This window comes from Mesoplodon densirostris, chromosome X (genome assembly GCF_025265405.1).
Source record: "Mesoplodon densirostris isolate mMesDen1 chromosome X, mMesDen1 primary haplotype, whole genome shotgun sequence".
NCBI classification, from domain to species: domain Eukaryota; kingdom Metazoa; phylum Chordata; class Mammalia; order Artiodactyla; family Ziphiidae; genus Mesoplodon; species Mesoplodon densirostris.
Genome location: NC_082681.1, coordinates 2,104,879 through 2,132,216, shown reverse-complemented (window position 1 = coordinate 2,132,216; position 27,338 = coordinate 2,104,879). Strand labels below are relative to the sequence as shown.

General features: G+C 43.4%; 1 protein-coding gene across 1 annotated transcript; it reads left to right on the top strand.

Moving 5' to 3' along the window:
• The first annotated feature begins 2,577 nt into the window (after positions 1-2,577).
• On the top strand, positions 2,578-21,559 carry FUNDC2 (FUN14 domain containing 2). The gene is given in 6 exon segments (XM_060087784.1): positions 2,578-2,675; positions 2,678-2,728; positions 6,924-7,074; positions 13,084-13,159; positions 17,795-17,926; positions 21,027-21,559. Coding segments are annotated over 6 exon segments (567 nt in total). The 5' UTR covers positions 2,578-2,596; the 3' UTR covers positions 21,105-21,559.
• Positions 21,560-27,338: the final 5,779 nt, after the last annotated feature.

Sequence of the window (27,338 nt, the reverse complement as noted above, 5' to 3'; positions counted from 1 at the left end):
CTTAACCCGTTCACCTCTGAAAGCAGCAGGGGCACGAGAACGCTGCTTTGCTCAGAACCTTTGAGGAAAGGAAAGAGCGGGGTGAAGGTGAACAGGAGCTCCAATCTGTGTTCATAGTCCTAGCGCGCTCCGTCTTTCTTAGTAGCAGCAGCAGCAAGAGATGCCAAAGATGTTGGAGATTCTAGAATCCACCTGCACCAGCAAGAGTGACATTCTAATAGTCTCCCTGCTTCCACCCTTGCCCCTCACAGACACCAATGAATGACCTTTAAAACCATAAAGTGGATCCAGTTACTTCTTTGCCCAGAAACCTCCACTGGCTTCTGGCCTCACTCAGAGTATAATCCTACATTTTCACCATGGCCTAGAGTCTTCCCCATGATCTGCATGTCCCTTCCCCCCCACCCCCAAGGTTTCATCTCACTCCAGCTACTGGCCTCCTTGCTCTTCCTTAAAACACCGAGCACACCCTTGCACCTGGACTTTAGCATCTGCTGTTTCCTCTACCTGAAACCCCTTTTCCCAGATCGCCACACGTTTCCACTCCCACATCTCCTGCAAGTCTTGGCTCAAATCTCACCTTCTAATGAGCTCAAATCTGGACCAGCGCCTTGACACTGGAAGTTCTCTATCCCCACCGGCACTACCGATATCTCTCTTGGCTTCATTTGCTTATAGAGCACTCATAACTACCCAGCATCCACGTATCTATTTCCCTTGCATCGTTGCTACCTGATGCTTCTTAAGGTTGTTTACATTTGGCCTGAGTATAGGCTATATCTCCTTACATCAAAATATAGCCATGCTGAGCTCAAGCAAAGAACCTACTCAGTTTAATGTATATTAGGAGGCATGAGAGCCTCCCAAGGGCCTCAAAGTATAGGAGCTAATAAGAACCTTGATCCGGGTTTCCATAAGAAGTGTTATCACGGAGAGTCCACTTCTGCACGGATAGGAATGTGTTTGGGAGCCATTGGCAAGGTATTGTCCAGCTCGGAAACAATCAGGAAGATGCCCCTTGGGTAAACATTTGCTGAGACCTTCTCTCTGCCAGGCACAAGTTTGCAGAGATAATAGCTGGCATGTAATATATTCCAGGAACTGTTCTAAGTGCTTTCTAATGCAGCAAGCATTCTTGTCTTCACTGTACAGGTGATGAAACTGAAGCGCAGAGACGTTAGGCAACTTGGCCATGGTCACACAGTTTGTAAATGGTAGCATTCATACCCATTTAATCTGGCTCCAGAAGTCTTGCTCCTAACCCTTTTACTATACGTCCATGCTTCAGAGATGAATAAAATACAGTTCCTGTCTTCTGGGAGTCATGCTGCAGCGGTGAGGACAAAAAGGTAGATACATAGTCACAATACAGAGTGATAATTCTGTCATGTGCTTTACACATTATGTGATTTAATCCTCACAATAAGACTGCAAAGTGAGTACAGATGAACCATCTGAGGGGCAGAGAGGTTAATGGTTTGCCAAAGAGCACACAACTACCCATTTGTCCTAACCAGACAGTGTCTTAGGCACTGGGTGCAGAGCAGTGAAAAAGAAACAACTGAGAAGCGGTAAGCAATACCTGAAAGACAGTAATGCCTTACGTATGTTACAAGGTGAAATAAGTACTGTGCCCAAAAGGAAAGTAAGTAGGAGAAGGGGAAGGAGGGGTGTACCAGGCTGCAATTTTAAATGAGGATGGTCATGGAAGGCGTGCCTGAGAAGCTTACATGTTAGTAAAGGGCCTGTGGCTCATACACCGAGGGCTATAGGGAGCCATGGTAGGGTTCTGAGCAGGGGAGGGTCGTGAGCTCTGGCCGCAGCGGAGAGGATAGGCTTTAGTGGTACAAGGGTAGGAGCAGGTGACCTGTTAACTGAGGGCGAGAAACGACTGTGATTTGGGCTGGGACGGAAGCAGTGGAGGGGAGAGCAGGGCTGGATTCATTGTGAAGGTGGCGCTTCTGCTGGTTGCTGATGAACTGGGTTTGTGGGCTTTGAGAAAGAGGAGTTCAGAATAACAGCAAGGGTTTTGGAAAGGTGGCGTTGCCGTGAACTGAGACGGAGTAACAGCGAAAGCTGTCGCTTGGGGCTGGGGCGGGGAGGTGCACCACGACACGTGGTTAAAGGGCTCGGCGGGTGCTGCGGGCAGCGAGCGCTTTCCTTTCTGGGCCCGTCTCGGTCACTGTGACTGCAATGTTTCTTAAATGTCTGTCTTCTTCCAGTAGCACAGCGTCGGGCACAGAGCGGGCACTGATAAATACGTGCCCAAGGTTGACATGAACAACCACTACAAGCCCGCTTTCTTTATTTTTAGTAAAGTAAGGAGTGAAGCAGTCTTCACTGGCGAAAGGCCGCACTGCGGTCGCGCACGGGGAACCCCCTTCCACGCGAGCTGCGAGATAGACTACGTGCAGCGGAGTAACTCCTCCGCAAGAACCCTTCCGCGCACGCGCGGCCCGACGCGCCTGGGGGCCGGGGCCGCGGGGTCTTTGACACCGCCCTTGGCGCCTTGTGAAGCGACTGCGCGCGGGGAAGGGGACTAGCTGCCCCGCGCCCCGCCCCGCCCCGCCCCGCCTCTTCCGCCGCCGCCGTGGGAATGGAAACATCTACCCCACGTGCCGGAAGCCACCTAGCGCCGACGGCGGAGCGCCACTCCGCGTCTTACCGAGCCGAGCCCTACGGGTGTCATCGCGAGACGAGCTTGCCGAAATGGCCGCAGCCAGTCAAGGTAAGGACGGGCGCGCGCCGGTGGCGCCGCGAGGAGCTGACTTCCCGGGCTCCGGAAGGGATGGGCTCCGCGCCTCCCAGGCCCAGCAGCGCCCCTGGGGGGCTCGAGCGCCGCAGGGGCGGGGCGGGCGCCCGGGGCTCGTCTGTGGCCCGGCCGCTCCCTAGGTCCGGCCAAGGTCAGTGGCCGGGCTGGAGCCGAACTTGCCCTCGGTGTTGTCTCCGGCCGGGCTCCTCCGCCTTCCGGCCCCGCCCCCGACAGCCTCGGCCTGGAGACATTTTGTCCCTGTTCCCGGAAGCACTCTGGCACCGTGAGACTAAGGCAGCTTCTTTGTCCCTTTGGACTGTCTTTTCAAACACCCGGCCGGCGTCTTTCCGCGTGCCGCCTCTACTTGCGCTATTGATGGTTTTGAAAGAGTACACGTGGTATGGTTCTTGGAAATCGCCTATTTAGTCCGCGTAGTGAAGGGAAGAGTCCGTGAAAAAAAAAGCCTGTAATAAAATACACAGTGGACCACGTCTTTCAGTTGTGCTTCTTATCCTACTTCTTTGAATGCTTCAGGCTATGTTCAGTTCAGTACTGGCTCACAGAACCATTATCGAAAGCTCAATTATATAAATTTACGATTACATAAATTATGTTAAAAACAGTGAAAATGCTCAAACTTCATTACTTCCTTATTGTTTGCCATGTTTAGTTATTATCTGTACCCTGGAGGTTATGGACATCTGTTGTGTCTGTGTGGTGGAAATAACGTAGCGTGATAAGCCGCGTCTCTTGCCAGCTCCGCATTCAGCGCTGTCACACTTCAGTGACGTCACACCCTGGATGTTGGTATACACTACTAGTCAGCCCTCCCCCCACCCCAGCGCGCTTGTGAAAAGTTTACCTGGGGACTTCACTGGCAGTCCAGTGGTTACACCTTCACCTTCCAGTGCAGGGGGTGCAGGTTCCATCCCTGATTGGGGAACTAAGGTCACACGTGCCTCCCGGCCAAAAAGCCAAAGCATAAAACAGAAGCAATATTGTAACAAATTCAATAAAAACTTTGAAAATGTTCCAGGTTAAAAACAAATCTAGGGCTTCCGTGGTGGCGCAGTGGTTGAGAGTCCGCCTGCCGATGCAGGGGACACGGGTTCGTGCCCCGGTCCGGGAGGATCCCACATGCCGCAGAGCGGCTGGGCCCGTGAGCCATGGCCGCTGAGCCTGCGCGTCCGGAGCCTGTGCTCCGCAACGGGAGAGGCCACAACAGTGAGAGGCCTGCGTACCACAAAAAAAAAAAAAAAAAAAAAAAAAATCTAAAAAAACCCAAACCGTTTACCAGCACACCTGAATTGAGGTGGCTCAAAGGTGTTGGAATGCACAATGGAATTATTTTCCTGCAGAGCAGACTGCCCTTATTTAGTTAAAATGTGTAGGTTGCTCAGATATTTGCACCTAGGAAATTGTTGGGAGTAACTTTGAGGCTGACATTAGGAATTTCAATCTTTATCATATTGATGATCACATAATACTGCAATCATTGCTTTCCTGGGCTCACAAGCAAGGCTGCTGGCTGGTCGGTATAGTGCTTAGCAGTGTGTGTTGAATGACTGAGTGACTTTGGGTGAACTCAGTGTCTCTGATTTGATCCCTTTTGGCTGGAGCTGTCTATTGAGCTAAGGAGTTTGTTAAAATGACATTAAAACAAAACTCGAAACTCATTCTTGTTTTCAGTGATGTTCTTTAACCCAGGGAGAGAATTTCTTCTTCAACACAGCAGTAATGTTTTGTGGTTACGTTAGAACAAAAATTTTCATTTAACTACTTGTGAGGCCATAGAAGGCCCAGTTCCTTAAACATCCATATTTTGGTTTTGCTAAATTGGTATCTATGGTCCATCTTGAATTAATTCTTCAATTATATTTTGTGTATTGTGTAAAGTAGGGATTGAGGGTCTTTTTGTTTGTTTAGTACACATACCTAATAGTTCTAACACAATTTGTTGAAAGGACTTTCTTTCCCTATTGAATAACTTTGGTGCCATGTGAAAATCAAATGACTGTATGTGTAGATCTACTTCTAGACACTATATTCTCTTCCACTGATATATTTTTATATGCTTAGGTCAGTTCTACACTGTGTCAAATAGGGTACTTTTATAAGTCTTGAAATTAGTTACCTGTGTGTTACTGTAGCTTTATAAGAAGTCTTGAAATTCTTTGAACTTTGTTGTTTTTTTCCCCACAATTGTTTTGGCCACTGGTGGCACATTGTATTTTCCTAAGTGATTGCAGCAATATCTCCCCTTTCCACATGCTGTTTTTTTCTGTGTGACTTTGACACTTCTCCTGCTGAGTACTGGGGTCTATATTCCCTCTCAAATCTGAGTGGAAGTTTGTGACGGCTGCAGCAGAATACAGTGGAAGTAACACTGCATGGCTTTGGAGGCTAGGTCTTAAATGGTAATATAGCTCCTGCTGAGCCCTTGAGTTTCCTCACTCTCTTACTCCCTTTCTTGGGACAGGCACCCTTGACCCTAGCCACCACGCTGTAAGGAAGCCCAAACTAACCCAGAGCAAGGCAGCCTGTATGTGTGAATGTAGTAGATGCTTCCAGACACCTGCCTGTAATTCTTCCAGCTGAAGCCACAGACACATGGAGCAGAGATGAGCTGTATCCTGTCTGAATTCCTGATCCATAGAGTCTGGGAGCATAGAAAGTGACTGTTTTGCTCTGTGAATGAAGTATTGGGGTAATTTGTTGTACAGCCATAGGAACTGGAATACTACTCTAGGTTCTTTGTACTTCCATATAAATCTTAGAGCCAGCTTCGCAATTTCTAGATAAAAACTTACATTTTGACTGAGATTGCAACTCTGCAGTGTTTCCTCATTTACAGTGTAGAGTTCTTTTGCCTCTTTCACTAAATTTATTTTCCCACAGAGAGAGGGATTAGACATTTTGTTAACTCTTTCCCTTTTTGGGCAAATAAATCACCCTCTGAGCCTCTACTTCTTAATTACAAAATGGAGTTAATAAATAGTACCTTGTTCTGTACCTACTTTGTTCTGTGGATTTAATTATATATACATGTTTATTCCTTAGCACATTGCCTGGTAGATAGTAACAGCTCAATTAAACGTTACCTCTTTTTTTAATGTCTTTATTGGAGTATAATTGCTTTGCAATGCGTTAGTTTCTGCTGTACAACAAAGTGAATCAGCTATACATATACTATATCCCCATATCCCCTCCCTCTTGCGTCTCCCTCCCACCCTCCCTATCCCACCCCGCTAGGTGGTCACAAAGCACCGAGCTGATCTCCCTGTGCTATGCGGCTGCTTCCCACTAGCTATCTATTTTATATTTGGTAGTGTATATATGTCCATGCCACTCTCTCATTTCATCCCAGCTTACCCTTCCCCGTGTCCTCAAGTCCATTCTCTACGTCTGCGTCTTTATTCCTGTCCTGCCCCTAGGTTCATCAGAACCATTTTATTTTTTTAGATTCCATATATATGTGTTAGCATACGGTATTTGTTTTTCTCTTTCTGACTTACTTCACTCTGTATGACAGACTCTAGGTCCATCTACCTCACTACAAATAACTCAGTTTCGTTTCTTTTTATGGCTGAGTAATATTCCATTGTATATATGTGTCACATCTTCTTTATCCCTTCATCTGTCGATGGACACTTAGGTTGCTTCCATGTCCTGGCTATTGTAAATAGAGCTGCAGTGAACATTGTGGTACATGTCTCTTTTTGAATTATGGTTTTCTCAGGGTTACCTCCTATCTTTATTATCACTGGAGATACACATAGTACTGAGAATTTGTGGGCTATTGAATAGTATTGAGTTGCTTCTGAAAAGGAGAGGCAAATGAAGAAAACCCATTTCATTTAGGATGCATTATTAAGTATTACCAGTTTTTCCTAGGTCCTTTTGGTTGTTTTTAAATTTCAGGGGAAAAACTAGAGTACTGATTCTAAATTGTCTAGGTTTTTTTCCTCTGAGATATTTGTTGATTTTAGTCTGATTTTCAAAAGTTGCTGATCAGAATTTCAGAGTCAGTTTACTCTTTAAAATAGATTAATATTTAGATGTCCTTATTACAGCTGTCTCTGTTTCCTTAAAAATCTCTTAATCTAGGTTAGGAATGTTAGTGATTTATTGTAAAAGTAACTTTTCTTATTAAGTATCTTAATTCTTGTAGGAAACTTTGAGGGAAATTTTGAGTCACTGGACCTTGCAGAACTTGCTAAAAAGCAGCCATGGTGGCGCAAGCTGTTTGGGCAGGAATCTGGGCCTTCAGCTGAAAAGTATAGTGTGGCAACCCAGCTGTTAATTGGAGGTGTTACTGGATGGTAAGTGATATAAAAGATGTCCAGTATCTTTTTTTGCATGACTCAGTGTTGGGGTTATAGGAACCATCTCTTTTAACCAAGGAAAATACATTGACTTGTGAAATTGATCACTTAATGAATAGTATACATCTCAACATAATGTTAAAGTGCTATTTAATGGTTACACATAGTGAGTATTTGCTACACGTCAGGTACTATTTTAGATATTTATATAGGTATCTCATTTCCTTCTCACAACTCTGAAATTGTTATTGTTATTATCTATCCTCATTTAATAGAAACTAAGGCTTAGAAAGGTTTACTTGACCAGGGCCACATAGTAAGTGCTTTCTATCACTGTAGATCGCTTTGCATCTTCTAGAATTATATATAAATGGAATTATACAGTAAGTATTCTTTTTTGTCTGGCTTCTTTCACTGAGCATACTAATTTTGAGCTTCATCTGTGCTGTTGTGTGTATCTCTGCTTCATTCCTTTTTATTGCTGAGTAGTAGTCCACTGTATGGATAAACTAGTTTGTTCATCCATTCCCCTTTGATGAATATTGGTTTGTTTGCACTTTTTTTTTTTTTTTTTTTTTTTGCGGTACGCGGGCCTCTCACTGTTGTGGCCTCTCCCATTGCAGAGCACAGGCTCCGGACACGCAGGCTCAGCAGCCATGGCTCACGGGCCCAGCCGCTCCGCGGCATGTGGGATCTTCCCGGATCGGGGCACGAACCCTTGTCCCCCCCATCGGCAGGCGGACTCTCAACCACTGCGCCACCAGGGAAGCCCTGTTTGCACTTTTGGGCTTAAAATGCTGTTAACATTTGTGTACAAGTCTTTGTATGAACATATGCTTTCATTTCTTTTGGGTAAATATCCAGAAAGAGTTAGGCTGAGTCATAGTAGGTGAATGTCTTAACTTTTTAAGGATCTGCCAAGCAGTTTTCTAAAGTATCGTCTTACATCTTACATCTCCCCTAGCAGTGTATGGGGGTTCCAGTTTCTCTACCTCCTCACTAACACTTGGCATAATGTCTTTTTTTTTTGAAGTATAATTGATTTACAGTGTTATATTAGTTTCAGGTTGCAGTGTAGTGATTCAGTATTTTTGCAGATTATACTCCATTAAAAGTTAATAGGGCTTCCCTGGTGGTGCAGTGGTTGAGAATCTGCCTTCCAATGCAGGGGACACGGGTTTGAGCCCTGGTCTGGGAAGATCCCACATGCCGCGGAGCAACTAAGCCTGTGCCCTGCAGCTACTAGAGAGAAGCCCGCGTGCTGCAATGAAAGATCCCGCATGCTGCAATGAAAGATCCCAAGGGCCGCAACTAAGACCCAACACAACCATAAATCAATGAATGAATGAATGAATATTCAAAACAAAATCAGCCAGAGGAAGAGGCACATGGGGCAAAGTTCAGGAAAGTGGAGTCTGTATGTTTAAAATGGGTTTCTTGGGACTTCCCTGGTGGTCCAGTGGGTAAGACTCTGCGTTCCTAATGCAGGGGGCCCGGGTTCGATCCCTGATCGGGGAGCTAGATCCTGCATGCATGTCACAGCTAACAAGTTCGCACCGCATGCCGCAACTAAGAGCCCACATGCTGCAACTAAGAAGTCTGCATACTGCAACTAAAGATCCCACATGCTGCAACTAAACATGCTGCAACAAAGATTCCCAGTGCTGCAACTAAGACCTAAGGCGCAGCCAAGATAAATACATACGTACATACATAAATATTTTTTTAAAAACAGTTCTTTAAAATGGGTTTCTTATAGGCAGCATATAGGTGGGTCTTCCTTTTTTTAATCCAATTTTACAATCTTTTCATTTTAATTAGTGTGCTTAGACTATTTACCTTTAAGTTTATTTTTGTTATCATTGGGTTTAAATTTACCATCTTGGTGTTCTGTTCTTTATTTTCTTTTGGATCAAATATACGTGTGTGTAATAAAAATAGGTATACTGTGGGGCCTCCCTGGTGGCGCAGTGGTTGAGAGTCCGCCTGCCGATGCAGGGGATACGGGTTCGTGCCCCGGTCTGGGAGGATCCCATATGCCGCGGAGCGGCTGGGCCCGTGAGCCATGGCCGCTGGGCCTGCGCATCCGGAGCCTGTGCTCCGCAACGGGGGAGGCCACAACAGTGAGAGGCCCGCATACCGCAAAAAAAGAAAAAAAAAAATAGGTATACTGTGTATGTGTATATATATATATTTTAAATTAAGGTGAAATTTACATAACATGAAACCAACCATCTTAAAGTGTACAATTCAGTGGCATTTAGTACATTCACACCTTTGTATAACCACTGCCTCTCTCTAGGTTCAAAACATTTTCATCACCCCAAAATAAAACCCCATCCCCGCTGAGCAGTTACTCCCCATTCTCCCCTCTCCCCAGCCCCTGGCAACCATCTATTTGCTTTCTGTTTCTATGGATTTACCTATTCTGGATATTTTATATAAATAGAATCATACAATATGTGACCTTGTATATCTGGCTTCTTTCACTGAGTATCATGTTTTGTTTTGGTTTGGTTTTTTGGGACCGCACTGAGTGGCATGCGGGAACTTAGTTCCCCGACCTGGGATTGAACCTGTGCGCCCTGCAGTGAAAGCAGGGTGTCTTAACCACTGTACTGCCAGGGAAGCCCCCTGAGCATCGTGTTTTTGATGTTCATTCACGTTGCAGTGTGTGTTAGGACTTCTTTCCTTGTTATGGCTACATCTCGCCAACACTTATTATTTTCATTAAAAAAACATTTTATTATAGCCACCTTAGTGGGCATGACATGGGTGTGAAGTGGTGACTAACGATGTTGAGCGTCTTTTCATGTGTTTGTTGGCCATCTGTACATCTGCTTTGGAGAAATTGAGTTGTTTGTCTTTCTGTTCTTGAGTTGTAAGAATTTTTTATATGTTTTTGATATTAGATTCTTACCAGACATGATTGCAGATATTTTCTTCTGTTCTTTAAGTTGTCTTTCCACTTTCTTGATAATGTCCTTCGATGGATAAAAGTTTTTAATTTTGATGAAGTCCAGTTTATTCGTTCTTTTTTGTTCTTTTGTTGCTTGAATCACATATTTTTCATAATTCTGTTTATGCCCCTTCTTGGTTTATTACCTATGTCTCTTAATTGTGTAATTTTAATGGTTGCTTTAGGGTTTATAGGATGTATCTTCTACTTACCACAGTCTATCATCAAGAGATATATCACTTCATGTAGAGTGTAATATCACTTCATGTAGAGTGTAATGCTCTTACAACAGTATACTTCCAGGACTTCCCTGGTGGTCCAGTGGTTAAGACTCCATCTTCCAATGCAGGGGGTGTAGGTACAATCCCTGGTCAGGGAGCTAGGATCCCACATGCCTCACAGTCAAAAAACCAGAAACATAAAACAGAAGCAGTATTGTAACAAATTCAATAATGACTTCAAGAATGGTCCACATCAAAAAAATCTTAAAAAAAAATAAAACAGTATACTTCCATTTTACCCTTTTACCCTTGGTCTTCATTGTCATACACTTAACTTTTACATTTTTTCATTAAATATTTAATTCTTATATTTTTAAATAATGAAAATGAAACCTTTCATATTTACCTGTATAGTTTATTTCTTGTGCTCATCATGCTTTTGTGTGTATCCAGATTTCCATCTGGTATCATTTTCTTCCACTTTTAACATTCTTTGTACTTTTGGGCTGCTGGTGATGATTTATTTTTCAGCTTTTGTATATCTGAGAAAGGTCTTCATTTCATCTTTGTTTTTTGAAAGGTATTTTTACTGGGTATAGAATTCTAGATGGACAGGGTTGTTTCTTCCCCCAGTACTTTAAAAATGTTCCATTATCTTTTGTCTTGCATGATTTTCTATGAGAAATGTGCTATCTCTGAATTGTATTCCTGTGTACCTAATATGTCCCTCCCCCTGCCTTTCAGGCTGCTTTTAAGATATTTATCATTTGTTTTGTGCTTTGAGTTTATTAAGCTGTTTAGATCTATCAATTTACAGTTTTCATCAAATTTAGAATATTTTCTCATTATTTATTCAAATATTTTCTACCCTTCAACAGTTCTAGTTAGACATATTATTACACTGCTTGAAATTTTCCTGTAGTTCACTGACACTGTTTATTTTTTTTAACTTTTTATTTTGAGATAACTGTAGATTCACAGGTCTTGTTAAAAATAATCCAGAGAGCCTGTGCACCACAACTACCGAGCCTGCGCTCTAGAGCCCACATGCCACAACTACTGAAGCCTGCGTGCCTAGAGCCCATGCTCTGCAACAAGAGAAGCCACTGCAATGAGAAGCCTGCACCACAACGAGGAGTAGCCCCTGCTTACCGCCACTAGAGAAAGCCCGCATGCAGTGACGAAGACCTAACGCAGCCAAAAATAAATAAAAATAAATAAATAAAATTTTAAAAATGCAAAAAAAAAATCCAGAGAGCCCATCCTCCAGTTTTCCCCAGTGTATAACTATAGTTCAATATTACAACCATGTTCATGTATTTTTCTGTTTCATTTTGGTAGTTTTTATTGCTATGTCATGATTACTAATCTTTACTTCTACAGTATCTAAGCTGCCGTTAGTTCCATCAAGTACAGTGTTCATCTCAGACATATAGTTTTCATCTGTAGAAGTTTGATTGTATCCTTTTAAAATATGTTCCTTGTCCCTACTTATTATGTGGAATCTTTCCTCTAGCTTCTTGAACATGGAATACAATCATAATCACTTTTGATGTTTTTGTCAGCATTCTGTCATTTGTGCCATTTCTAGGTTGCTTTCAGTTGATTTCGTTTTTTATCATTATGGGTCTGTTTTCCTGCTTTGCCTGCCTGGTAGTTTTTCATGGGATGGCAGTATTGTGAATTTTACCTTATTGGGTGCTAGATATCTTTTTTATTCTTATGTAATTGAGTCTTGATTCTTGTTCTGGGACACATTCACACATGGCTTTAAAAAAATTCCATATGTGTTGTGTACCTTACTCTATAGAACTAATTTTAAAGATAAAAGAGACTGAGAAGAAAATTGCTGGAGTTTATATATACTTCATTTTTTTCTCCCACATTTCTTTGGCGGGGAAAAGCACCTTTATCCATGTTAGGTTTTTGAAAAAAAGGTCAGAGAAATAAGAGCTAGTTAACAATCCAGTTGGTTGCCTTTATCATGAATGAATCTTAGCTGCAAAATGTCAGTTAATGCCTTCACCTCAGGGACTTAGGGCCAGTGGATACAGGGTACAGGCAGTTTACTTCAGCTTATAATCACATTTAAGAATTAAGATGACTCCTAATGGTTTATTTACTAGTCCTATCATTCCTCCAGTTTAGGAGTCCCTTCTGAGATACACCTAGCTTTTGTTTAAAAACATTTAAAATCCTTGTGAGGTCCTCCATGCAATGTTTTATTGATATTGATATATTTTTTCTCCTACCGAAGTGTACCAAGCAGTAGGTGGTAGAAAATGAGGGCAGAGAGGTAAAGGGACACTAGATGTAAGTGTAGGGCTTTATAAGCCGTCTTCAGCGCAGAGTTTTCTGTCAAGAGCCACGTGCCGACCAGAGAAGATGGCATGAGAGCCTGTCTGTTATCCCGTGTGGCCACTCTGGCCTCATACACAGTCATGTGTTTACTCGCTTCACCAAGAGTTCTCAGGGCTGCTCCCTCCCTCCCACCGTTTCTCTTCCATATTGCTGACTGGAGTCTCTGCTTTATCCTTTCCTTTGTTGATCCATTCTCCACAGTGTAGCCAGAGTCATCTTTTAAAAACACGGCTTGGGAGTTTAAGGGTTTTGCTCAAGACCACAAAATGAAGTGAGTAGTAGAGCCAAGATCTGAGTCAGGGTCCTTCTGAGGTCGGAGCCTCTGCCGTTTCCTCGTTCTGCAGGGGACGGGCTTTATGCCTGGAGTAGGAAGGAGCTGGATCATCCCAAGGTAAGTAGGCTCTGAATGTTGTTAGAAGTCCATGCTTGTGTTTGTCTGACAGCTTGTTAACTTGATTTTTGTAGGTGCACTGGTTTCGTATTCCAGAAGGTTGGAAGGTTGGCTGCCACAGCTCTGGGAGGTGGATTTTTCCTGCTTCAGGTCTGTATGTGGAGTCTTTCCCTGGCCTTCCTCACACATAGTCCAGGCTCTTTTACTTTAGACGGTTTCACGTACCATTTGAAATGCTAGTAACCTTTTGAGTCAGACTTCTTCAATTACTAAGTGGATTACATTTTGTCATTTATAACATGGGGACACATGCATATTCCTTATCATAGCTCCCTTCCAGGGTTTTCAAGACCACTTGAAATATGAAGCAAGTGTGATTTCAGAAATCCCAGGTGTGATGCAAGTGCCCTGTGATATGATTTATTCTTAGACACTAAGTCGATGAGAGACATGAGGGCTAAATGACACTGGTCAGATGGCCTCTGCTGGCCCTTGGCGTGGAGTTTGTTTTTGAACCACTGGCTGCTGGTCCCCTGAGGCTGCTGTGTACAGTTGGTTTGCAAACTTGACTCCACATTGGAATCACCTGGGAATTTTATAAAACACTGATGCTTGGGGCCTGCCCCCCGCCTCCGTCTGATTTCACGGGCAGTAGGCCTGCTTGTATATCGGAGTATTTTTAAAGTTGCAGGTGATTCTGGGGTGCAGTCAAGCTGGAGTGTCCGGATCCACAGCTCTTTGTCTCCTCTCGAAGCAGCTCTCATCTTAGCGAGGTCATCCCACGTTAGAATCACAATTTGAGTGAGTTTTCCAGGTGCGTCAGGTGAAAATGAAGTGTGTGGAAGAGGCCAGAAGAGGCCCGCTCATGACTGGTGGGCCGGGGTGGGTGTGGTACAGCATCACTGCATCACAGATGCCCTCAAAACCCAATGCTTGAAATGACCATCTTTTTATTATCTCAGTTTCTGTGCGTCAGCAATTCGGGGAGGGGAGGGTGGGCGCTTGGGCTGGCAGCCTCAAGGGGTTGTAGCCAGAGGTGACTGGGGCTGGGTGAGCAGGGAGCTGGGGTGGGCCCAGGCCCCTCCCTCCCCTCCCTCGCTCGGGTCTCAGCTCCTGCTGCGGCCTCAGTTGTCCACACACCCTTGTTTCAGAAACATGGTGAAAGCTGCCCGCCCTTTTCTGCCCGAGCCTGGGAACTCCATAGCATCACTCTGGCAGCATCCTGCTTGTGACTAGCAAGGCACCAGCAGCTTCCCCCGGACCCGTTCCCTGTGTAGCTTCTTGGCTCCCTCCCTGGGGCTGCTAGCAGACAGGCCCCTCCAGGCCCCTCCTCGCCCCTCCTCACCCCTCCTGTTGCCTTTTGGGTTGCAGTCATCTTTCCTTCCTCGCACCCCTTCGGATGCAAGTGCAGTGACAGCTCTCGCACTAGACCCACAATCCTGTTCTATCCCTGTGGTTTCCCTGAGTATCTTCGTATTGCTTTGAAATGCCTTAATCTGAGTGCACCCTCTGTTTCTTTTGGGGGTTCTGACTGACAGAAGTAATGGGCATTAGAATAATCTCCAGGAAGGACCCCTCGCCCTGGGATTCTGGTATTGCTTGGGTCAGATGTGCAAGGAGTGCAGTGCAGGTGAGACATGGGGGTCTGTGCTGTGCACGCATGTGCCCTGTCACCAGGGTAGTCACGATGTTGGGAGATCAAGGGTGTGGTTTGACATGAGGATCCAGTTTCCTTTCTTTCTTCTGGATTATTGTCTCAGCAGCATTTAGTGAATAAGTCTTCCTTTTTTCAATATCTGTACCATTGCCTTTATCGTGTATCACAGTTCATGTATGTGTGGCTCTACTTCCTGTATCTGCTGAGCCTTGGTAGTTCCTCCACGTATTCTTCAGGATCGTTGCAGCTGCTTTTGGACTTTTGCTTCTCCATCTAAATTTTAGAACAGGCTTGTCAATTCCTTTCAAAGATTCTGTTTAAATTTTGATTGGGGGACTTCCCTGGCACTCCAGTAGTTAATTCTCTGTCCGCGCTGCTATTGCAGGGGGCGCGGGTTCAATCCCTGGTTGGGGAACTAAGATCCCGTGTGCCGCACGGTACACCCAAAAAGGGGAAAAAAAGGGTAAGAAGAAAAATGCTTGACTGGAATTGCATGGGAACCATATAGATAAATTGGGGGAGAATTAATATCTTTTATGATATTGTATCATCTAGCTGTGAACACAGGCTTTCTCTCCATTTATTTAGGTCTTCTTTAATGTCTTTGCCTAGACTTTTATTATTTTTTCCATATAGATCTTATCCATCTGTGGTTCAGTTTTATTCCTGGATACCTTATAAGAGCTTTAGTTGCTCTTGTGCTTTTCCCCACGCACTCACCCTGAGCCCTAAAGCTGTCTCCCAGTTGGACTCAGAGTGATACAACTACTGATGTAGAACATCTTTTCATGTGTTTATTTACTGTCCAGATATCCTTTTTGGTGAAGTATCTATTCAGGTCTTTTGCCCGCTTTTAAATTGGGTTGTCTGTTTCTGTACTTTTTATTCTGTCCTATTAATCTGTGTGTCTTCTCCAATACCACACTGTCTTGATTGCTGTAAAATCAGGTAGTGTGATTCCTCCAACTCTGTTCTTTTTCGAAATCATTTTGGCTGTTCTAGTTCCTTTGTCTTTTCATACACATTTTAGAACCAGCTTGTTTACATATCTATAAAACATCTTGCTGGGATTGGGATTGCAATAACTCTGGCTTAATAATTTCTCTTTGAGTTATTTCTTCAACAGACATTTTGTAGTTTTCAGTGTACAGATCCTATATGATTTTTGTTTAGATTTGTACCTAGTACTTTATTATTTTGCAGCTGTTGTAAAATCATAAATTTCATTTCCATTTCCAATTCAAATTGATAGCATATAGAAATACAATTTGTGTGTTAATCTTGTAGTGTACAGCCTTGCTAAACTCGCTTTTTGTGTGTAGGAGTTTTTGTTTGTTTTTTGTTGGATTTTTTGAAATTATGTAGACAAACATGTCTACAAATAGCGACATTTTGACTTCTTCCTTTCTGATCTGGATGCCTCTTACCTTATGTTCTTCCTTGTTGCACTATGACTTCATTTCCAGCACAGTGTTGAATAGGAACAGAGACAGTAGACATCCTTGCCTTTTTGTTAGCATTGGATGAAAGTATTCAGTCTTTCACCAGTAAGTATGATTGACGTTAGCTGTATGTTTGTAGATGCTCTTTATCAAGTTGAGGAAGTTCTCCCTGTTTCTGTTTTTCCAAGAGCTTTTACAGGAATGTGTGTTGAATTTTGTCAGAATGTTTCTGAGTCCTGCCTGAAGTCTAGGCCAGGTGATACCTTAGCAAATATGGGAAATACACGGCTCTGGGCTTCTCCAGTCAGATGCTCTTGTTTTCTTCAGAGTCCCCAAGTAGCTGTTCAATGTACTTCGTCCTGTGGGAGAGACAGGGTGGAGTAACAGAATCGGAACTTGAATGTAGTGTACGATTTTTGAGATTCAGCTATGTTGCTGCTACAAGTACTGAGCAACATCTTGTTGTGTAAACATGACACAATTTGCTTTATTCATTCATGTGCGGATGGACATTTGGTTTATTTCCAGTTAAGCTGCTGTGACAAGAGCTGCCACTCTGGGTGTAGCGTAATGGCATGTGCAGCTTCAGTGTTGGCGATGATGCCAAACCGCTCTCCTAAAAGGCTGCTGGTAAACACTCTCAGTAAGGGTGTGATAGGAGTGTCCATTTCCCACATCCTTACCAACACTGTATATTTTCAGAATTTTAATCATCTCCAATCTGATAAAAAAAGTATAGTAACTCATTAATTTTAGTGTTAATTTCCTTGATTACTTGTGAAGTTGAACTTTTCCCTTTTGTTGGCCACTTTGTTTTGTGAGTTGCCTTTACCCGTTTTTCAAATGGGTTTTTTTCCTTACTGATCTCTAGAAGAATTTCACTTTTTCTAGGTATTAGTGTTTTGTTTATTAGATATATTGCAGATATTTTCTCCAGCCTGGTTTCGGTGACTGATCAGTTGGTTGGTGCTGTTAACTAAAAGAGAGACTAGAGGGGGAGCAACTGACTAGACAGTGGAGAGGAATTTCCGTTTTAGATATTTTGAGCTATCCAGGGAGATATGATTTATCATATCAGAAATTTGTGTTCCCCGTGTGTGAATGAGTTTTATCCTGTTCGCACATTCTTTATGAAACGCTTCTCGCTGAGTGTGTGTGTGTGTGTGTGTGCTCCTGTTGTCTTGAGCAAGGGAAGTAGGCATGTCCTATAGGTATATTTGGATGTGCTTCTCCCTTACAAGAAATCACTCGTGAGAAATCTCTGTGATTTCTTTCTGAGCAGCAGTGATTACTTCGTGACACCCTTGCCCTGTTCACATTGTTGAGAAACTCAGGCTTATGTCGCCTTTAAGGTTTCTTTACCTTACATCTTGACTTCCAGTTCTGATTTTCATTTACCATTTAATTTTTTTAAGCTAACTTAAAATTTTATAGAGATGGGTAAGAGTATAAATAAAGTAAAAGAATTGCCAGCAGTCATTGAAGGCCAGTGTGGATTTCCGTTGCCAGGCATAGGGCCTTGCACATAGGGTGGATGCTGAGTAGATGTGGAGTGAATGTCATTGTAATACAAAAAACTGGATGGCAAATATCTCCAAAGATAGAAACTCAGAAGGATTTTTGGTAACATATATCAGTGCTTTATCCTGTGTTTCTCCTTTCTTGCTGTCGTTTTTTAAACTAAAGCTTGCAAACCATACTGGCTACATCAAAGTGGACTGGCAGCGGGTAGAGAAGGACATGAAGAAAGCCAAGGAACAGCTGAAGATCCGCAAGACCAACCAGATACCTACGGAGGTCAAAAGCAAAGCAGAGGAGGTGAGGCTTGTTTTGTTCATGTGCAGTGTGTGAAGGGTGCAGACAACTCCGTGTGTACAAACATGGGGTAGCCAATATGTCAGCCTCATATGGAATATCCTCACCTCAGCAGCATTTTAAAAGGTTAAACCTACAAGGACCAAGGACCAGTAAGTAGGTTTGGTGACTTTTATTGCTGAGTGAGAGTGCAAAGTGCTGCAGGCACATATGTGGTTTGAGCATCCCTTGAACAAGTACTTGTTGGGATGGGAGCAGCAAGTGAGGAGGAGGAGGATGTACCTTTTACAGCCACTCTGATCATTTTGAGTCATATTTTTGTCTCCATACACACACATCTCTGAAATGTCCAGAATGTGTAGCTCGGGTTGACAAGGTTTTTTTGTGAAGGGCCAGATGGTACATGTTTTCAGCTTTGTAGGCATCGTGATCTCTGTCACTACTGAACTCCACTGTGTAGCGGGAAAACAGCCATAGATGATGGGTAGGCAGGTGGGTGTGGCTGCGTTGCAATGAAAGTTTATTTAAAAATAGGTGACGGGCTTCCCTGGTGGCGCAGTGGTTCAGAATCCACCTGCCGAAGCGGGGTACACGGGTTCGTGCACCAGTCTGGGAAGATCCCACATGCCCCGGAGTGGCTGGGCCCGTGAGCCATGGCCGCTGAGCCTGCGCGTCTGGAGCCTGTGCTCTCGCAAAAGTGAGAGGGCCGCGTATCGCAAAAAAATAAAATAATAAAATAAAAGTAGGTGACTGGCTGGATTTGGCCCACGGGCTGTAGTCTGCTAACCTCTGATCTAAGGCATAAAATCAGGTCAGATTATACTGGAGGGACAGGAGAAGGGCTTCTTTTTTAAAAGGATGTATTTTGTTACTTCTTCATTACCTTTGGAAAAATGTCAGATGTCCCAAAGATACATGTGCACTTAACCGGGGAGAAATAAACCAGGATCAAGGTGTCAGGAAGGTGCCTGGTTAAACCTACAAGGACCAAGAGGACAGGAAGGGAATACCAGGAGACAAGAAATATTAGCAAATGTTTGAAAGTTGGAAAGCAGATAGACGAGTGGTAGATGACTTAGCAGAGGGACTTCCATGGTCCGGTGGCTAAGACTCCATGCTCCCAGTGCAGAGGGCCTGGGTTCAATCCCTGGTCAGGGAACTAGGTCCCGCATGCCTCAACTAAAGATCCCGCGTGCCGCAACTAAAGATCACACATGCCACAACTAAAAAAAAAAAAAAATCCCACATGCCACAACTAACACCTGGCGCAGCCAAATAAATAATTTTTTTTTAAAAAAATGACATTCCCTTTAAAGAAGAAAAAAAGAAAAAGACGATTCTGTGTGGTGGCGAGTGCTCAGCCAAAGGTGTCCATTGCCAGAATACCACTCAGCCATATAAAAGTATGAAATTTTGCCATTTGCAGCAACATGGATGGACCTAGAGATTATCATACTGAGTGAAATAAGTCAGACAGAGAAAGAGAAACACCATATGACATCACTTATATGTGGAATCTAAAATATGACACAAATGAATCTATGAAACAGAAGCAGACTCACAGACATAGAGAACAGACTTGTGGTTGCCAAGGGGGAGGGGGATGGGGAGGGAGGGAAGGACTGGGAGTGTGGGATCAGCAGATGCAAACTAGTACATATAGGATGGATACACAACAACGTCCTACTGTAGAGCACAGGGAACTATAGTCACTATCCTGTGATAAACCACAATGGGAAAGAATAGGAAAATGAACACATATATATGTAGAATGGAATCACTTTGCTGCACAGCAGAAATAAACACAACATTGTAAATCAACTATACTTCAGTGAAAAAATGAGCACATCTTACTTTATGTAAATTATACCTCAATAAAGTGTAGTAAAATGGAAAAGTTCAAAAAGAAGAACAAAAAACCCCTCAAATAAATAAATTTTTTATAAAAAAAGCTGTCCATTGCCCAGAGTGGAACGTGGCATTTGTGCACTTAGATAAGTCCCTCCTCCTTCCTCCCTTCCTTCCATCCCTCCTCAAGCTCAAGGTTATGAAACTTACACTTTTTTCACTTCAAAATTTTTTTTATTTTTCAGACATTTACAAAAGTAATACATGATTGTTGAAAACTTCTTTAATGATACAGGAATGTATATAATAAAAAGTATAAGGTTAATGTTTGATTAGAACCAACTGTTGCCATACAGTGGGCACTTATATAAACTAACCAGAAGGTTTGGAATTGGTTCATTCCACAAATGTTTGTCGTATGCCTCTTTGTGGCCTGGCCCTCTCACAGGCCCCAGGGAGAGTGGCTGGTTCCCCCTGAGAGCCCGTAGTCTGGGGAGCAGGAAATGAAAATGTTCGGGTTAGTGTTTAGCAGCAAGGAGGCCATTGGTGATTTCTGTGAGAACGGTTACAGTCGGGTAGTGGAATTGAGAGCCAAGGTGTAGCAAGTTGAGGAATGAGTAAAGATGATGAATGAAAGAAGTTATGTCAGGAAATTGTATGATTTTTTAAATTCCCCCTGAGGGCAGATGGCAAGAGACAGTGTGTCAAATAGGGAAATATGGTTCCAGCCAAGTTGGGGAGGAGTGAAGACACAGGCACAGTGGGAATGAGGGGGCTCGAGGGTCCCAGGAGGCTGGGTGGTGGAGTGGGAAAGGTCGGGGTGGGGTTAGGGAGATGAACCCCTGTGCTTAATTTCAGGAAACCAGTAGGCCAGGCTACAGGGTGTATTCCCCTCGTGAATACTTTTCTATGGTAGCACTTGGGAGAAAGTTCCCTCTTCGATGGAGGTCAATAGAGCACATGCATGGGAAGCTGTAAGAATGTGAGAAAATAAGGTTTCAGAGGAGGGTGTATGGATGGATGGACAGATGCGTGGGCGGGAGGAACATGTGGACAGGTTTGGAGGAGAGACCAATTTACTGAATGTGGTGCCTTCTCTGCAAAGTCCCGTCTGAAAAGCATCCCTTGAATGAGATCACTGTGCGCTAGCACCCCGCCACTACCTTATCCAGACACGTCATCTCACCTGATCTGCGTCCTGCTTCCCAGTGATATCCTCAGCAAAGTAATCCATCGTGCTATCTTCTGTTCCTAGGTGGTGTCGTTTGTGAAGAAGAATGTTCTAGTGACTGGTGGATTTTTCGGAGGCTTTCTGCTTGGTATGGCATCCTAAAGAGGATGACTTCACTTCCTTATTCCTGGTTTTTCCAGCCAGCAGCCTCTTCACTCCATCATAGGATAGGAAGGCTGTCCTCTTCGTCCTCTTCTCCCTCTTCTCCCGTGCCTTCCTTCCTGCCATGGCGTATCTGAATGGCTTCTGTAGGCATCTGTTGGTACAAGTGGATAATGGCCCCACCATGACCTTGACGGCAACAGAAGAGACAGTGGACATTAACTCTTCTCCCAGCACACTCCCCCTTGACTAATCTGTAGGTCAGCAAGAATATTCCTTTCTCCCCTATGTAAGACACTTACCAGAACATGGTACAAGATGGCTCACCGTGGAGCATGAGTGGATCCTCAAAGGTTGTCCCAAACTTGATTTGGAAAAGAAATAACAAGCATATAAGATACCTTACTATGTTCTGCATGGAAAGGAACTGAATACATTTGCCTTTAAGCATGAAAGATTTTGGTATCTTGGTGTCTACTTTCTTTTGTAGTAGATTTTAGGTTACAGAACAAGAACTACTTGTACTGGCTCTAATTATCCTGACAGGATGGGAGCATGCACACTACAGTTGAAAAGTCTGCATATGGAATGAAACTGTACTGAAGATACATATGCTGAGCTGAAGGTATTGTGTTTGGTGGGAAGGCCTTTAGGGAAACCAACCAATAGATACATTTAGGATGGTCAGACTTAGTGAATCACTTAGAGGCATTCAGGTATTATCTAGGGATGTTTTCCATCATACAGGATAATGCATCTCATGCTGGTTTCCAAAGGATTTATTTATGGTAAAATAAGTGACTTTAGGTGGAAGAGGGAAGAAGCTCTTGGATTTTTATTCAATAGAAAAGGTTTTAAGCTTTGAAATGTGAAACATTCTTTACCTCTTGTCAAAACATCAGGGGTAGCTGTAGCTCCTCTGTGCCAATTCTACTATTTATCCAGTTAGTATGAAATATATAACATTTGAACCAGAGTTTTTAAATGGTGACATACCAAGCATTAAGAATTGAGAACAGTAGCAATAGCAACAGCACATGTAAAATAAATTATTTCTATCACCAAAGGTAATCTGCTGTCTCAGGATGACCCCAACTCTTAGAATTTTTCTTTAAAATAAAAGTTTATAGATATATCCATGCTTAGAAACTTAACACATTTTTCTGTAATGGCCTTCTACTGTACCATCTAGAATACCCACTGCAGGAAGGCAAGGCTTGTGTCTTCACCATTGTTTCCATGGAGCCAAGCACTTAATAAGTACTCAGTATCTGTTGAATATATGAATAATGAGCTCATAGAAAAGTATCTGGGAAAGGCACTGATCCACAGGATTTGTGAGACTTTATGAGTTCTGAAAATTTGGAAAACTTGGAATTAACTTCTTAAACTTGCAGGTGATCCCTTGCAAAATATGTTTTTAAGGCCTTCCTTTTAAAATGTTTGCCTTTTAACTTACCTTGGGAATGATGTATTGAATTTGGAAATTGTAGCTACTAGTGGATGTGTGGAATTTTTTAGAATTCATCCATTTGCATTTTTCTCCTTATGTATGGTAGTATTTTAAGGCAACATTAAGTTTTGCTTGTAACATGTATGAATTATATACAAATCATAATGGTATGAACCACATTGTTCCATATTTTTGTAGAACTCAAATTGTTTTTCAGTTTTTATCATGGAAACATTCAAATATATATAAAAATACAGAAAATAGTACAATGACCCCCATGTGTCTGTCCATCACCCACCTATAATGATCATCAAATTATAGCTTGTTTTATCAGTCGTTTTGAAACAAATACCAAATGTGTCATTTTATTATATTTTGGTATGTGTCTGTAAAAGGTGAGAACTCATCTTAAAAACCATAAATGCAATACCCTATTATTATACCCATCTGACCCCACCCGGACCAGTGGAATGGGGGCTGCAGGTAGTGGGGTAGCATGGCCTTTCTCCATCTCTTTTTCCTGTGATTATTGGTGATGACAAAAGATGAGCAGGTTGCTCTAAGCTGCTTTGAGCAGGTTATAATAGATCATAGACTGAAGTAAGATTCTAGCTTCCACCTGAGGGACATGCTTGAGGTCAGTGTTACGGGTTGGCCTCATCCTATTGCAATCAGGACGGCCTTGAGTTCTGCCCGCTGAGTGGGGCCACCACGGGTGGCCGGGCAGAGTGGGTGCTCCTCACTGGTGGCATTTAGGAGAGCTCCCTCAGGCGGTTAGGGGAGCCTCTAAATGGAGGCCCTGTTGTCAGCAGCTTTGCTTCAGGTGGTGAAGTGAGAGGTTTCCCCCCAAAGAACAGCTGCCACCCTTTCGCGCAAAACTGAGACACCAGGACCAGGCAACTTCACCCATGGATACTCTGTTTCCATGTGACTGGCAAGGCCTGTTTCGTGATGCATTTTTCTCCAGTACCCAGAATCCAGTAACATACTGTGCCTCCTTAGTGATGGGGGCTGAAGAGATGGCAGATTTTCTTTGACTGACAGAGGGATTAAGCGTTTTCAGTCGTCACTTTGACCGTGTTTGGGTTTTTGCTCCCCTTGTTCGGGGCTTCCCTACCTGTATTTGGGCCTGGACCGGAGAACCTCTTGACAGCGGGTGGCTGGAGTGCCTGTGAGGGTCTTCTCCCTTTTCGCTGCTCACCCCAGAGCCCCCACGTGCTCCTTCTGTCCCCTCCTGGCATCCCTGCCACTCTGGACCACCCTTTAACCCAGCGTCCCTCCTTGTGATGGACCAGGTGGGATGGGGAGCGATAAGCAAAGGAGGGGGAGAGGGATCAGGGCCGACAAATAGACTCCCATGTCTTCAGTCTTGCTAAGGCTCTGTATCCTCACTGCTAACACGGTTTGAGCTTGGGGATACCTCCGCCTGAGTGGCCCCATTGTCATGAGTGTCACTCTCATTGACTTTCCTCCCGCTGCCCATCCGGGCCACTTCTATGCTTCCGCCCCTCAGCCTCAGGACACTCATTAACAGGCTGACATTCCCCCCCTACTGGACCTGGCAGAACACAGGACATGACTAAAGGAGTGAATCTTACATAATTCTAGCTAACATACTCTTGGGCTGGGTGCTCATGGTTTTGAAATGCTTAACTACTGTGACAATGTTCTCTCCATCATCCTTTTGTTTGACTTTTGCCGGAAAGATGGACATGACTAATGGTTGCGCTCTTATTTGAAACCTCTACTTTTGTGTCGTTTGGGAGATGTAATAAGTTTCTGATTGAAAAAAATGGTGTAGGGATAGATTTTAGATATCTGAGAATCATTAATGTTTCACGATGAAACACTAGTTTCTTCTCTCAGGGAAATTTACTTACGGCCCGTTTTGGACCCTGCAGGCAAAATTAGACTGCTGCCCTCTCTGCTCCCTCCACCAGCTTACCAGCTTCATTTCTTTGTCATGGTTCTGGCTTCTTAATCACTTACACAATAGTAGTGTGATCTCTTGGAGAACTGGGCAGAAAACATAGCTTATTCTGGACCTGATTTCCCAGAAATCATACAGTGTGGCTTATGTCTGATATTTGATACTTAAGGAATCATGAATTTCAAGAGCACTATTTTTCTAGCGACAATTGAGTGTTGCACTTTCTTCACGTTTTTAGAAAACTGTAAAGTCAGCTTACTGAAACACCAAAACTACCGTCCTGTATTTGAAATGGTAAAAAATGCCATTATGGTGATTGAGAGCAGTGGTTCGCATCCTTGCTTGCCTGGCTGCTGTCCTGGAGACTCTGGTTGCACTGGTAGCGACGGGGCAGCCTCAGCTGTTTGAGGAGCATCTGAAGTTGGGAACCACTGAACTACAGACTTGGAAGCTGGTGTAATAACGTTACAGTTCTGCTGAACAGGCCTCTAATACCTTTTAAATTAAGTGCCATACAATTTCAGATGCCTTCCAAATACTGAACAGACTATAATATTAGTTTATGAAATGTTATAGGAATTGTGTGGAGTGGATGCATGAGAAGCATGATGGCTGACTAGGGCCTTCTGTCATCAGTGGATGTAAAGCTCTTGGACAGAAGGTTGTGGGGTAATGGAGTGTTCATATGGTGCCAACATACCACCCCACAAATGACCCCCCATGACCAAGGGAAAACTACCTTTCCAGTGGAGAGGTCTGTCTCAGTCATTAGTTAACCAAGTGATGAAACTTGGCATCACTCAGAGCCCACTTACAACAGGCTTTTAAGAAGTCTCTAAATGGAGGATGAGATCATATTTCTCACCTTCCCAGCTCTTCCCTGAAGACTGAGATTCAGTGCTAATCATGGTCTCTAATAAATAAAAAACAGTTGGTAAATGTTAAGCTTCTTTGATGTCTCTTATTTCCCTGTATGTCATAGTAATAGCTAAGAAGAATAAGATTGAAATCAATGTCTGCTAATAGATGTTGAATGAAACTGAGACAGTACTGAGTTTAAAGATAGGAAGGAATAATTGTCTGAAGCTTTAGGAGCCCTAAAGAAAGGAGCATACTTGTGGAAAAAATTAAAAGTCTGAAACTTGAGTAGTTAACTCAATAAAAATAATTTTGTCATAAAGCACAGGAGAGCAGTCGCTTTGATCATGTAGTGATTGCTAATGTGAATCCAACACCACTATCAATTGATACTTTTAAATGTAATTTAGATTTGTATATGATGCAAATATAGTTATAAAATGTTTCTTTAAATTGTTCTACTATTAACACAAGACTTCAAATGATTTTATGAGAATATAGCACTCTTTCCCTAGTTTGTGGACCAAACATCTCTTAAGGCAGCGTTTCTCCAAGTCTCTGGAGAATGTTCCCCTCTCGAGAGAGACTATCTGCAAAACGGGTTTGCTGGTACAAGTTGGCAAGTATTGCATACAGTAGTCATTTCCAAAGAATCATACTTCACATGAGCATATGAAAAGCTTTGAAGTCTTACAGGAAAGAAACTTGTTTACTTCTGTGTAACCTAGCATTCCCAAACTTACCTTACCAGGCAAGCCTTTTTCCCACCTGTTACAGCAATTCCTAGAAATGCTGCTTTAAAGAACACTTGGTCTCACAACAGTAATGGTATTTGAATATCAGGAACTGTCTCAGTTTGTTCACAGCAATGTAGCTTCTCTCTAGCATATGCTGGCAGAGGGAAGGACAGATCCTCCCTGTTATGGATTGAATGTGGTTCCTCAAATTTCATGTTGGAATCCTAACCCCTAAGATGATGGTATTTGGAGGTGGGGTCTTTGGAGGTGATGAAGTCATGAGTCTATTTTATGAGGGCACTAATCTCTTCGTGAATGGGATTAGTGCCCTCATAAAATAGACCCCAGAGAGCTCCCTTGTCCCTTCCTCCATGTGAGGACATGGCAAGAAGACACCCACCTATGAACCAGGAAGAGAGCCCTCACCAGACACTGAATCTGCCAGTACCTTACTCTCGGACTTGCTGCCTCCAGAACTTTGAGAAATAAATGTCTGTTGTTCAAGCCACCTGGTCTATGATCTTTTTGTTATAGCAAGCCGAATGGACTAAGACAAGGACCCATCAGAATTTGTTTCAGCTCTTGCTTAAGAAGTCATCTTTTTTCTTTATTTGCGGGGGAGGGTAGAGTGATGGTGGTTCTAGCACCTATTTGAGGAAACTAAATGGCCCCTTCGATACTGCCCCCCCCAACCACTATGTGAAGTTACACAGCTTCAGCAGCCTTGTGTTAGCACCATCAGGATCCACTGGAATAGGTTTTGATTATGAGGCTATAAAGTGTAGATAAACCACTTAAGAATTCTAGTTCTGTTGCTGCCTAACTTCCAAAGAATTTTTTTCCCCAGTTCTCTCCTGATGATAAATTAAGAGTCATTAAACATTCCAAGAATCATTTCTCTGCCTTTCCTGCCACTCACTGAACAAATATTAAGTGGCTTCTGGGCTAGGCACTATGGTGGGGGATGCAAAAGTGGAAAGAAATATTCTTACTGCCATCTGGAAGGACACTTTGCTCCAAATTATTGGACACTGACTGGGTCACACAGGTGAAGGGCTCAGTCCCACAAGACTGCACCCACTTGGGACTTCCCTGGTGGTCCAGTGGTTAAGAACCCGCCGTCCAATGCAAGGGATGCAGATTCGATCCCTGGGGGAACTAAGACCGTGTGCTGCAACTACTGAGCCTGCATGCTCCAGAGCTCATGCGCCACATCTAGAGAGCCCGCGTGCCTCAACTACTGACCTTGTGCGCTC